The sequence below is a fragment of the Pungitius pungitius genome, chromosome 19, assembly GCF_949316345.1.
Source record: "Pungitius pungitius chromosome 19, fPunPun2.1, whole genome shotgun sequence".
NCBI classification, from domain to species: Eukaryota; Metazoa; Chordata; class Actinopteri; order Perciformes; family Gasterosteidae; genus Pungitius; species Pungitius pungitius.
The window spans coordinates 3,177,898-3,189,753 of record NC_084918.1 but is presented as its reverse complement, the minus strand read 5'-3'; the positions used below and the strand labels follow the sequence as shown (position 1 = coordinate 3,189,753).

The window sequence follows — 11,856 nt, the reverse complement described above, 5'->3', positions numbered from 1 at the left end:
GATAAAGTAACTGAACTGAAGTTGGAATGAATGCCATCCTCTAGAATTTTAGTCAAGTACATTAGTACAGTAAAAATATGAATCCAAATTCTGAAGAGGGTCATTTTTGCGTTACTATACTATTCTGCTATTTTAATATATTTGAGTGGATGATTTTGTATTTAATTTATCTACAGTCTGTGCTACTGAATAAAAATAAAAAACGGAGAAATTACCAACTTTATTAATCTAATAATTTATCCATTGATCAATCTGTGATTCAATTCCAGACAATAGTCCAAAAAATACTTAAGCAACTCATTTCAGATCTGGTTACTTTTTAACTGTGTGTGGTACTCTGAAATAAAGACACAGTGAGAGCTCTTTCTTTTTTCTCCGCGTCTACCCATCACTCTTCCAACTGTAGAATAAACATGGATCCTGAATGCTGCATTATGGGAAGTGTGGTTTCACCCAACTCTAGCTACGCTGGGTTCAAGTTAGTAATTTAAGATTAAATCTAAAAATAATAAGACAACGTGTGTTACGTTTCACCTCATCATAGCTTTTCTAAGTTATTTAGCCAACATTTATAAATATCCTCCCCTCGAGCTTAACAGCAGACGTGAAAGATTGTGGCGCTTGTAGGAACCATGGATGTACAGTAGAAAAACTACAACTCCCACACCACACCGCTGTCTGGCTTTACACCAATGTTCATGGCGTCTGATTGAAGGCTGACGAAGGGTCGCCTTCAGACGAGCAGCCGTCGACTTTAACGGTAAGCGTCATCCGTTTCCAGCGCTTCCGTCGACGGGACGCAGCGTTTCGTGTTGTATCGAGCGCGGACACAGGGGGCTCTTAGAGGTGTGTCGCACAGCAGGTCGGCGTGTCCTGGATACACAACCGACACAAACCTCCTACCGGCGGTTACAACAACAGCAACTTGCAACTTTGGCTAACGTCAGTTTAACAACAGCGGAGACCAAACTCCTGGATTTATTAGCTAAACATATCTATCCGCGGCCAGCGCGAATGCTATCGTGAATGTCAGCGTGTCGTTTATTTGTTGTGTGTCACATCTTGTCTCCGTAGGTTTTGTGTTGACCGCCTCGGTAGTGTTGGCGGGGGACACAACATGGAGGTGGCGAGTGTCGAAGCGGAGGACGAGAGGCGCTTGACCCTGCTGAGGTTCGAGGCCGCCGTCAAAGTGATCAAGAGTCTGGCCCCGGATGGTGAGTTCACGGCGGCAGAACGCTGTCCGACCTGGTTTAAATGACGGCGCAACAGCTTGGTCTACTTTGCGAATTAAAAAAAAAGAAAGAAAAGAAAATGGGGTTAATCCACTTTGCGCAGTGTGCAGAGATTTTCTTCCCCGTCAGCAGTCAGCATCTTAATGCAAAACCACTTTAAATGTCATCTCGGATCCATAACAGAGAGGAGAGTGCTCAGAAAGCAGTTCCACTTTGCACATGATCAGTGTGAAATGTCTCTCTCCCCCCCCCCCCCCCCCCAGGTCCCTTTCAGCCCTCCAATGACATGATGCTCAAGTTCTACAGTTACTACAAACAGGCCACTGTGGGCGAGTGCAATATCCCCCGACCTGGCTTCTGGGACGCAGTTGGAAAAGCCAAATGGTAAGAAAGGGAAGGTGAAATTCAATATGTTGTAATGATTTCCTAGATATGTACAAGTGTATTATGTTAATGGGGAAATATTAGTGTGTTTAATTGCACAGATCTCGTGCTATAACAATAGTTTTCCTTAAAGAGTCAGGCTGGTGCAAGTCTGGTGCATCAGTTTTTATGCGTGTTGCGCAACTTGTTGCTTTTGGCCCACTTTCACCTCGCTGTGCAACACGCGGCTGAGTCCAACTCCGTCTGCTGCGTTCTCTGACCGACCGCTTCGCCGACGTTTGTCTCGTGTTGCGTCAGGTGATCTCTGGACTCTAGGAATGTAACCTCCTACCCACTTAGCTGCATGGTCTTTGCTCAAGGTCTCAATTCATTGTAAGAAGTCATTTAATGACTATACCTACCAATAATGCTGCGGTTCTGTCAGCCTTTGACCCTCAGCTTGCAAACATCATGATTACTTCAAGTTGAAACCAAATTTTGATGAAGTTGACGCTTTATACTTTTTAAATTTGCGCTAACAGTAATAATAATGTCGTTTTTGATTAACTGAATGATTAAGGGATGCATGGAGTTCTCTTGGAGACATGCCGAAAGAAGATGCGATGGCAGCCTATGTAGATGAAATGAAGCTGGTATGCTACTTTTACAAAGGACATAATCCAATAATTATTACATAGAAATAATAACAATCAAAAAGTCAAACTGTCTCTACATTTGACACGTAGATTCTGGAGGGAATGCCCATGACGGACGAGGTGGAGGAGCTCTTGCGTGTCCTCGGCCCGTTCTACGAGCTGATCGACGAGAAGAAGAAGATCACGCAGATATCCGACCTGAGCACAGGTCAGTTTTAAGCCCCGCCCTCTTTACCTGTTTGTTTTTGTGAAGACAACAGCAGCACGCAGAGCTTAACCTTTTGTTTTTTAATAATTTGCCTCTCGCCATACGCTCAGCCCGTTTGACACTGTTTGCTAGGCAACTGGAAGGCAAGTATACTCCTCTGTGGACATTTGGGTGAAGTGTTATAGTTTGGCCCTTGTCTGTGTTGTAGCTCCGATGCTTTATGTGCTTGTAAGCGGTCACGTGGCGCATGCCCAATTAGCAGAACATGCTAGGATTATTGCGTAGCTTGAAGGACGTGGTGTATTTGTGTTGCATTTTAATTAAGTCCCATTAATTTGCACAGGCCTCAACACAATGTTGAATTCGGGGCCATCGAAGAGCGTCGCAAAGAGCATCGTCAGAACGATGAAAATGAACGGCACCCTGGAGACTCCTCCTGCCAGGCTGCAATCAAAGGAAGTGAAGGAAAAGTCGGAGGAAGTGGAGGAGGAAGATGAAGAAGACGATGAGGAGGAGGAAGAGGAGGAGGAGGAGGAACTATTGATACGGGAGGTTAGAAAAGGTAACAACGATATAAACATTTTGCCAAAAAATATTGTCAGGAAAACTTTTTGTTGACCTACTTTTTGTTTTGTTTGGGTTTTATTTCAGACAAGAAATCTGCAGCCTCTCCGCCAAAGAAGAAGAGTTCTGCCAGGAGCCCCAAAGCGCCGTCGAACGGTAAACTGGTCAACGGCGTCGCTCATCTGGCCAACGGGAATCATCCCAGGGCCGCCCTGAACAACGGGAGCCCCCGGGGGGGTTCCCCTGGAGAGACTCTGCTCAACGGTCACCACTCGGGAGGTAAGGTCCAGACCTCTTCTGAGGCCAGTGCACCATGTGACCAGATGGGCTGCCGAGCTCCATTCCCGCTTTAACGCTCTCTAGCGGCCCCGTGACACTTTTAAATGGAGCAAATTAATGGCTAAACGCTAAAATTGCACACAAAGCACCTCCAGCTCCATTTTCACGCCGAGCTCTGACTGTGGCGATCTCAGATCCCGGCGTGGAAGTGTCGGGGCCGAGCCAGGTGGCCAGCGACTCCGACAGCGAAGTCTACTGTGACTCCGTGGACCAGTTCGGCCAAGAAGAGGCGAGTTGACCCCTCAAAGCGCCTGGTTTAGTGCAGCGGACCCGGCTCTCGTCAACAATTTCTTATTTTGAAAGTGCCTCCCCCAGAGCTCAGAGCACAACCGCTCTTTCGACGACCTGGATGAAGAGGAGAATCGCGTCCCGCCGGGTCTGGAGGAGCCGCGGATTGACGTTCACGGGGCGCCGCGCGGCATCAGGTGTGGAGGAGAAGATGGAGAGAACGGCGGAGCGACGTCACAGCGGCCGAGTGAAGACCGGCCGGGCAGCTCTTTGGTCCGAAGCGGACGCGGTAAGCGGGTCCTTTCTATTTGTTTTTGTGGTCTGCAGATTGAACGTATTGATTTGACGTCATTCTCGTGCTTTAAGGGCCTCGCGGCGGCGGCCACGAATCTCCGATGCCGGCGTACGGGGGTGGAGACGGGGACGGGGAGCGCTGGGGGGGAGGCGAGACGCCCGCGGGGAGCCTGAATGAGCTGATAGTGGTGGCGTTGGCTCGACTGCAGGAGGACATGCAGAGCGTTCTGCAGAGGCTGCAGACGCTGGAGGCTCTGACGACCAGCCAGGTGACGCCAGCCCGCCCTCACAAATATTTGACAGTCATTTAATCAGCTGTGGGTTTTTTTTTTTTGTCAATGTTAAGACGTCAGTGCATTCTGATAATGTTGCCGTATTTAATACATTTTGTAGAAATGATCAGAGGTATCAGTATGTCCCTCAAACACACTATTTTAATTTTGAATCAATATTAAAGGAGTAACATGACACTTTGTCTAAAAATAGGTATACACGGGTTTAATGGAAGATAAGGGTTTGTACTTTGTAAACACTGGTGACAAAAAAAGAACAAGCTTTATTTCTTGATCTCCTGCTCTCTGCAGACGCGATCCATGCCTCTGCCTGCGGCGTATGCATCAACCGCGGTGAATAGGAGGAGTCCGGTAAACCTTTTTACGATACATTGTTACACATTGTTAAAAAAAAAAAAAGTAAATAGTAATTAAATATTTGATAAGAATTGATCGTTTCCTCTAGAAACCATCCTGGTGGCCTTTCGACATTTCCCCCACCAGTTTGGCCTTTGCTGTTATTTGGCCGTTCGTGGCTCAGTGGCTCATTCGCCTTTACCTGCAGAGGAGGAGAAGGTACAGAACGATGCAAAGATAAACATGAAACCTGCACTACCGGCCCTTAACTCCTTTTTAACTTCCTGGTTCTTTTTAACAGGCGGATCAACTGAACCTGCCTCAGCACACCAATGAGGAGTCCTCTGTGGTTAACACCCCCCCCCCCCCCCCCCCCCCTCTTCCTGCTCGGGCTCACAACCACGTAATTTGCTTTTGCACTACGGAGAATGCACTGCGACTGAAATGAGTGAGAGGAGGACATACTGTGGATGTTTGTGTTGAGGGGGGGGGGAACTCGCAGATACCATTTTTTTATAAACCTGGAGCAGCTTTGTAATGACTTCTATCACTAAGGTGGCTGTGTTGCACATAAAATAGGCCTGACACGTTGTTGTTTTGAGAGCAATGCTTGCGGTGGATATACATTGTCACAATTATCTTTAATTAGTTGCCCAGAATAATGCTGCTATAATAGAAAAATGTGTTTAGACGGGAGGGTTGAATGTGATTATATATTGATGTGAGATTCTTCTAAATTCTAATAATTTAATATTTATTGCTTTTAATGAGTTGAAACGAAGGCGTTACTGGTCAGATTCCAGGCCTATATTTGAGGTTTAAGCAGCGGCTAAACGTTGTGTGTCTGTTGGAGCGCAGACAGTCCTTCTGCATATCGGTCTGTGCTTCACGTCAAATACGTGCTCTCCATTTAACATCTTTACCAAATAGAAGAAGTGCCTCAGCATCATAAGGTACACCCAAACTGTAGGTTGTATTGTGGATTCTTACGTTGACATATTGTAGCACAACTGTTCCAGTTCTGGACCAAATTAACAAAGATTATTCACCTTGTGAGCCACGAAGCGGTGAGAATATCAGCATTCTGATCAATAACAAATATCATCTGTCACTGTGTTGTTAACGCTGTTCAGATTTTCTCAACTGTATCCTTTCAATGTGTGATGTAAAATGTTTGTCTGAATATTGTGGAAAGATTTAGTATGAGTGATAATCATTAACGGTTTGCGAAGCAGTGAGATCTATGTAAATTGTAATAGCTGTACAGTTTAGATTCAAATGCAGTATTTTAATTGCATTTTCATGTATTAATGATATAGAATACTATATAATTGACATATTTGCATCTGCAATAGCACTAATTTACAGAGCCATTATGTTTTAATAAGTAATATTTACCTTTGTACTGAAATGTGCTAAAGCTTCTCACCTCCTCTGCCTGTGGACGGAGTGGTGTTTGCATGTGATAATCCAAGCCGCAAATAAAATATTTGGTTAAATATTTTACATTTTTCCAGATGATTGATTTTTGGGGAAATTTGATAATGTGCTTCCTTTCTGAGAACTATGTAAAAATACAACTGAACGCCTTTTGTTCGGTAAAAATGCTAAAGTTAGCTTAGCACGGCTAAAAGCTATGAGCAAGGGAACAGAATCATTAAAAGGCCACAACTTTTATACGAGTACAAATGAGATCATGTTACAAACAATATTTTATTTGCATTTCACCTTTTCCCTAGAGCAAACAAGATCATTCGTCAAAAACTTGTAGTGTGGAAGACGGACACAAGACCACATCAAAATTACAACATACGTAACATAAAAGCAGCAGAACGCACTCTACTCTAAAACCAAAAACACATAAAATAGATTATCATTAATATATTACCATAACCATTCATAAACATATACAGTTATCTTACATTTGATCAATACAGCAAAAAGACGTCAAGGCCTATTAGGAAGGTAAAGCAGTAGCAAATACTATCCTGCTAGAATAAGAACCTACTTTAAGAAACAACTGCGCTAGTGCTATTAATACGAGATTTAAAATAACTACTTTCTGCAATGCATACTCGTAACTAACTGAGCGGTCAAGACATTTAGTTTTCTGTCTCTTGTGACCGGCGGTTGCACAGGTAAAATGTTAAAAAAAAAAGAAAAGAAAACGTTACGACCCTAAAAAGAAAAACATGAGACGCGGAATAAATTTGACGTGTTGTCGACTTCTGCCTGAATTAAACTGAGCCGCTGAAGGGAGCGACTCTACAGACTGAAGCCAGACACGTTGATGTGCTGAGCGCTGTTTCTCGCGTCAAAGTACGAAGTGTCGGTTTCGTCCTCTGGCTGAGGAATGAAAGGCATCGGCTGGTTCTGCAGGTCGTCCCAGTCCAAGCCCTCGAACAGGGCGTGGCACTGGAGTTCTGGTGGAGGGACGATTGAGTGAGGACAGGTGTTTCAAGCTAAGGCAAATATTAGCATTGCATTATGCAATTGACTGAGTAATATTTAGATCTACTACCATGGGTATTCTGTTGGTTTCAATTTTAACTTTCACCACTAGATGCAAGTATTTCCTTCACACTGCTGCTTTAAATTAAGGAAAATAAAAAAATAATAAATAATAGCGTCCCTCACCCTTCAGACCAGCTCGTTTTCTCGTGTCTACGGTCAGAAGAATTTCAATCGCATTTCTTGAGTTCACACACAGTTCCTCCTCTTCCTCCGGCCAGGGAATATCTAAAATCGCGGTAAAAACACACAGAGCATCAAATGATATAATATATCTAATATCATATTCCAGAAGACCGCGGGTTAGTTTCTGTGAAAGAAAAACTCACCTTTGTTGAGAATATTGTGAAAGACCAGCTGAGGAGTCTCGTCGTTGAAAGGTGGCACGCCTGTGAGGAACTCAAAAAGACACACACCAAGCGCCCACCAATCCACCATGCAGTCTGGATGGAAGCAAAGGAGAGACTCATTTCATACATCCAACGGCTCCGAACCCCTCAGACTTCCCCTGCGAACCCGGCCACACGGGCTCCTTCGCTACAGAATGGCAGCGTCCCTCGTGAACGAGTCCCAGCACGTGCAAATCAATTTGCTTATCAATAGATCACGTTATGCGCGAAAAAACCGCTCAATTCTAAAACGCCGGGACACGTTCACGGTGTGCCGCGATGACCCAAAAACCTGCAGACCTCGAGTCTTTAGTCCGGTTAAAAGCACGCCAGCCTCATTCGCCAGCTGTTAACAATGTGATTGGCTCTAATGTTAGAAATGCCTAATTGCTAATTGAACCCACAGTTTGGGGGGGGGGGGGTGGATCAGCTCTTTCGTTCTGGCGCATTAGAAGGCTGGGTGAACATGCGAGCTCGCTTGCACAAACAGCAACGACATTACAAACTTACCACACTGACGACTTCCTGAAACTCAAAAGAGGACGACAGTCACGAGGACCACAAAAAGCACACCACCGACACTCGGCCGGGCCGATTGCTTTCCCTCGTCTTACCGTGCGGTTTTCCCAAGAGGAGCTCCGGAGCCAAATAGTCGGGAGTTCCTAAGATTTGTGCGCCCTCGACGGGCAGCGCACCCCTCCTGACGCTCTTTGGGGTCCTGAAGGGGGTGTGAGAGGTCGACATGGGCTGAGGAGTCTGATGCCAGGAGGGAAGAGAGGGAAATGGAAAATGACGCGACAAATGATTGGATTAAAAACTCTTTTTATGCCAATTATACTGTCATTTATTTGAAGGAAACAGAAAAGACCCACTTTCTTAGTCTGGCCATTCAATTTAGCTGTTTTATAATTATTTATTTTATTGGATGGAGAGGTGTATTGTGCACTTAGAGTTACATGATAAGTCTAATAAAATTAAGAAGTGATCGAGTTCTAGTACCCTTCTGGCGGCTATATTTATCAAAGTGGCACAAAATGCTCTAAAGTGAAGAACCACCTTCCATCTAGCGTCCTCGCACACTCACCTGATAGCTCGAGCCGTTGGATCGCGACCTTTTCTGCACCGGCGTCACGATGCCGGAGGCGGAGTGGTGGGAGGCCGCGTAGGAGAAGTCCATGGCCTCGATGGAGCCGGCGCTGAACCGGGACGCCCCGGACACGTTGGAGCGGTTGATGGAGCTGCAGTAGCTACGGAAGGCCACAATGTTCCGCGGCTTGAGGAACGCCGGCGACTGTCCGACGCCGGCGAAGTCGTGGTGGGGCTTTTGAGCGGAGCACTGGGATCCCCGCCGGCCAAAGGCACCCGGTCGGGGCGTTTGCGGCAGCGACCCGGCCATGAACGAGTTGTTGTTCCCCTCCGGCTCCCCGGAGTTCCCGTTTTCGAAGCACTTGCTCGGCCCGAAGGAGGCGGGGCCGTCGGCGGTGAGCGACGTCTCGTGCGCCGAGCCGTCGGAGTCCAGGCTCAAGCTCCTGCAAACGTCGTGGTTGCCGTCGGGCGGCGAAGTGGAACCCAAGCCCGACAGGTCTTTGGCGCCGTCGTCGAACACGTCCTGCGTCGGCTCCTCCGGCTCGCCGAAAAGGCTCTTGGTGCAGGCGATGGGGCTGGAGCGCTTCGGGATCCCCTCGGAGGAGGCCAGGAAGTCGTGTATCTGGATGGTGCAAAATGTCCCGGTCAGGCCGGTGTGGAACCCGGCCGCCGGCGGTGGGACCTCGCAGCACCTGGTGTAGGCCGCGCCGCTCTTCTTGGCTTGGCTCTCCCGCCGGGGCTCGGGGCTTCGCTCGACTTCGGAGAACTTTCTCTTCACTGACGCGGCCGAGAGGCCAACTACATCCGGAGATGTGGGGAAAGGCTCCAGTGGAGTTGCGGGAGGCCTGTTTTCGGCGCGTTGGTCCTGCGACACAGCGCCGGCGGCCTTGTCGCGGAAGCCAAAGGCGGCCATCTTTGCGGACTCCTGTTCAGGCCGCCTGGACTCAGAATGCCGTCTCACCTTCTGTTCGTTAGCATGTTCGTTTTCTTTCTGAATAAAAGAAGAAAAACCAAATAAAAAAATCATGATAACTAACAAAGTCATATCATCAATGTCCAATCCAAAATGTCTGCAATGAGGAACTATTTCAAACTACTTAATAAAATTGAATGACTTGAATTAAGATTTGGAGGTGAATAAGTTGGTCAGGACACAACTAATCAAAACATGACATTGTTCACTGAGTGTACAATATCATACAGTCACAGGATTAGGACCACCGACCTCCTCGCACTCCCACAGTGGACTGATGCCGCCTTCCGTGTCGGTGCTACCTGCACTCATCGTCTCAAACCGCTTCCTGGTCTTCAGCAGTGAGGGGGTCAGATTTTTAGCCAGGCAGTGAGGGCTAAACATCATGCTTTTGGGCCCTTCAGAGACAATGGAGAGAAACATCATTGCAAGGAGAAGCCCTTCATCAATACAAACTGTTTAAACAGTTGTTCCAAAGCACTAATCAATGGGCCTCTCTTGGATAACTACCACGACGTACCGGTTTTCCGAGGAAGCGGAGAGTACTGACTGAGATCTTTTTTCTTCATCATGGGAGAAGCGAACGAGCTACTCCTCGGTTTTATCTTGCCACAGGACATGGGACTGGGCACAGCAGATGCGCTGCTGTGACGCTTGTTTTCTCCTGTAGGTAAATTCTGTGTTGATTAAAACAAAACGAAAAAAAAACAAGTCATTATTTAAACACCAACTACATATAAAGTATGCAACAAGGCCAATTCTTCTGGCCAAGTTTTATAAATGAACTCACAAATCCAATGGTGCTGATCAAGGAGAGGACTTGACCCGGGGTGCGGGAGTAATCTTGTCTGGGTTTGGCCAAAGATGGGGTAGTGAGGATATCCATAAGACTCAGCTCTGATAGAAATAACGATGAAATAAAGGGAATATTAATAACATTACAAGCAGGGAAGGTCACATGTTGTTCAAGTGTCAAAATGACAGGGCTCATACCATGGTCAAGCTTGACTTTAGAGAGGCCAAAGTCTGTCAGTTTGATGTGACCTTTGTCGGATATAAGCATGTTATCTGGCTTCAAGTCCCTAAAGAAAAATAAATAATTTAGATAAATGTCCAGGTCACACAATACAGCCCAAACCGAAGACTGATTGATCAGAATCACACACATGGACAGACATTGATTTATACCTGTGGATTATACCATGGCGGTGGAGGTAGTCCAAAGCCAGTGCAACCTCTGAAATATATTTTACAGACATGTCCTGGTCGAAATAGCCATAGATGTGAAGCAGAGATTTGACATCTCCACCAATGAGGTATTCCATTAACTGCAAGTGAAATAAATATAAAACATTAAATGCACTACACACAGTATTTACTGTAGATGCGTTTTGTGCAGATGTCATTATTTGGTGTGTAGGTGTTACCAGATAGATCTTGGTTGCAGTCTGCAGGGAGTAAAACAGGTGAACCACGAAAGGGCTTTTGCTCAAAGCGAGGGCGTCTCTCTCTGCCTTCATCTGGCCAGTCATGTTTTTGTCTACCATGTCGGCTTTTCTCATCACCTAAATGGAGAAGAAACAAACAAAGAGAAAGTATTTGACTATGACGAGACGAGGGGAATTAATAAAAGTTGTCGAGGGTCCAAACAGACTCACCTTAATGGCGTATAATTGCTCACTGCACTTCTTCCGCGCAAGGTAGACTTTGCCAAAAGCACCGCGGCTGATGGGCTTCAAAACGACGAAATCCTCGATGGAAGGCGGTTTGGGGATTTCCACCGACTTAATTCTACCTGTCGAGTCGTGCTCCTCATCCGCGTCCATTGTATTGATGCCCGTTTATCTAATTAATAAGTTGGGTTGCGTCCGCAACAGCCAGCTAGTTCGGAGTAAACACTTGCATCTTAAAACAACAATCTGGGGTTTGTTTTGAATTTTTGAATTCGCTGCCTTTTGGGGTCCTCTGACGTCGGTTCCATTTAGTTGTACAACTATCCGCCTGTATGAAAATCAAAAATGTCTCGATGTGGGATAAGATTATATAATTATTATACAGATTAACTGTTTTTTTAATCAAGTAACTAATAAAAGCACATTCTGATATTCTGTGTATTCTTTATGGTTTTTTTATTCGGATTTGTATCACTGTTTGTGCTTTATCGCTTTTTTTTACTACTGGGTATTAATATTTTCAAAAACATAATAAATGAAAAAAAATGTTATATTTGAATTGTAGTCAGGCAATGAGAAACACACACGAGAAATAACCCTAACTTAAATATATAAATGGTGTCAACAGTTAAAGGTATTATCCCTGTAGAAGAGAGAGAGGACATTTAAAACTTAAAAAATAGCAATATATTTGTGTGGTAAGTTTGTTTG

General features: G+C 45.6%; 2 protein-coding genes across 3 annotated transcripts; one reads left to right on the top strand and one right to left on the bottom strand.

Annotated features, from left to right (window-relative positions):
• Window positions 1-627: 627 nt before the first annotated feature.
• Window positions 628-6,019, top strand: acbd5a (acyl-CoA binding domain containing 5a). Of its 2 annotated transcripts, none has more exons than XM_037455937.2 (13): window positions 628-760; window positions 1,075-1,214; window positions 1,496-1,616; window positions 2,176-2,248; window positions 2,342-2,459; window positions 2,803-3,021; window positions 3,111-3,302; window positions 3,497-3,591; window positions 3,678-3,879; window positions 3,957-4,153; window positions 4,469-4,528; window positions 4,623-4,732; window positions 4,815-6,019. In XM_037455937.2, the coding sequence occupies exons 2-13, from the start codon at window positions 1,118-1,120 to the stop codon at window positions 4,825-4,827; spliced, it is 1,497 nt and encodes a 498-aa protein (XP_037311834.2). In that variant the 5' UTR covers window positions 628-760; window positions 1,075-1,117; the 3' UTR covers window positions 4,828-6,019. The 2 variants fall into 2 exon arrangements, with proteins under 2 accessions (XP_037311834.2, XP_037311835.2); XM_037455938.2 differs by lacking the exon at window positions 628-760 and adding an exon at window positions 771-942.
• A 73-nt stretch (window positions 6,020-6,092) lies between these two features.
• Window positions 6,093-11,648, bottom strand: mastl (microtubule associated serine/threonine kinase-like). Its single transcript, XM_037455936.2, has 12 exons — window positions 11,131-11,648; window positions 10,900-11,037; window positions 10,661-10,800; window positions 10,466-10,554; window positions 10,263-10,369; window positions 9,993-10,149; window positions 9,725-9,870; window positions 8,498-9,490; window positions 8,028-8,169; window positions 7,354-7,467; window positions 7,151-7,252; window positions 6,093-6,936 (listed from the first exon to the last, which is right to left on the bottom strand). Exons 1-12 carry the CDS (start codon window positions 11,296-11,298, stop codon window positions 6,779-6,781), a joined length of 2,454 nt encoding a protein of 817 aa, XP_037311833.2. The 5' UTR covers window positions 11,299-11,648; the 3' UTR covers window positions 6,093-6,778.
• Window positions 11,649-11,856: the final 208 nt, after the last annotated feature.

Coding starts and splice junctions, on each gene's coding strand:
- acbd5a (XM_037455937.2), top strand. CDS start 1,118: ATGGAGGTGGCGAGTGTCGAAGCGGAGGACGAGAGGCGCTTGACCCTG. Junction 1,617..2,175: donor GCAGTTGGAAAAGCCAAATG/GTAAGAAAGGGA, acceptor TGAATGATTAAG/GGATGCATGGAGTTCTCTTG. Junction 3,880..3,956: donor TTTGGTCCGAAGCGGACGCG/GTAAGCGGGTCC, acceptor TCGTGCTTTAAG/GGCCTCGCGGCGGCGGCCAC.
- mastl (XM_037455936.2), bottom strand. CDS start 11,298: ATGGACGCGGATGAGGAGCACGACTCGACAGGTAGAATTAAGTCGGTG. Junction 10,370..10,465: donor TAAAGTCAAGCTTGACCATG/GTATGAGCCCTG, acceptor TATTTCTATCAG/AGCTGAGTCTTATGGATATC. Junction 8,170..8,497: donor CCAACGGCTCGAGCTATCAG/GTGAGTGTGCGA, acceptor TCCTGGCATCAG/ACTCCTCAGCCCATGTCGAC.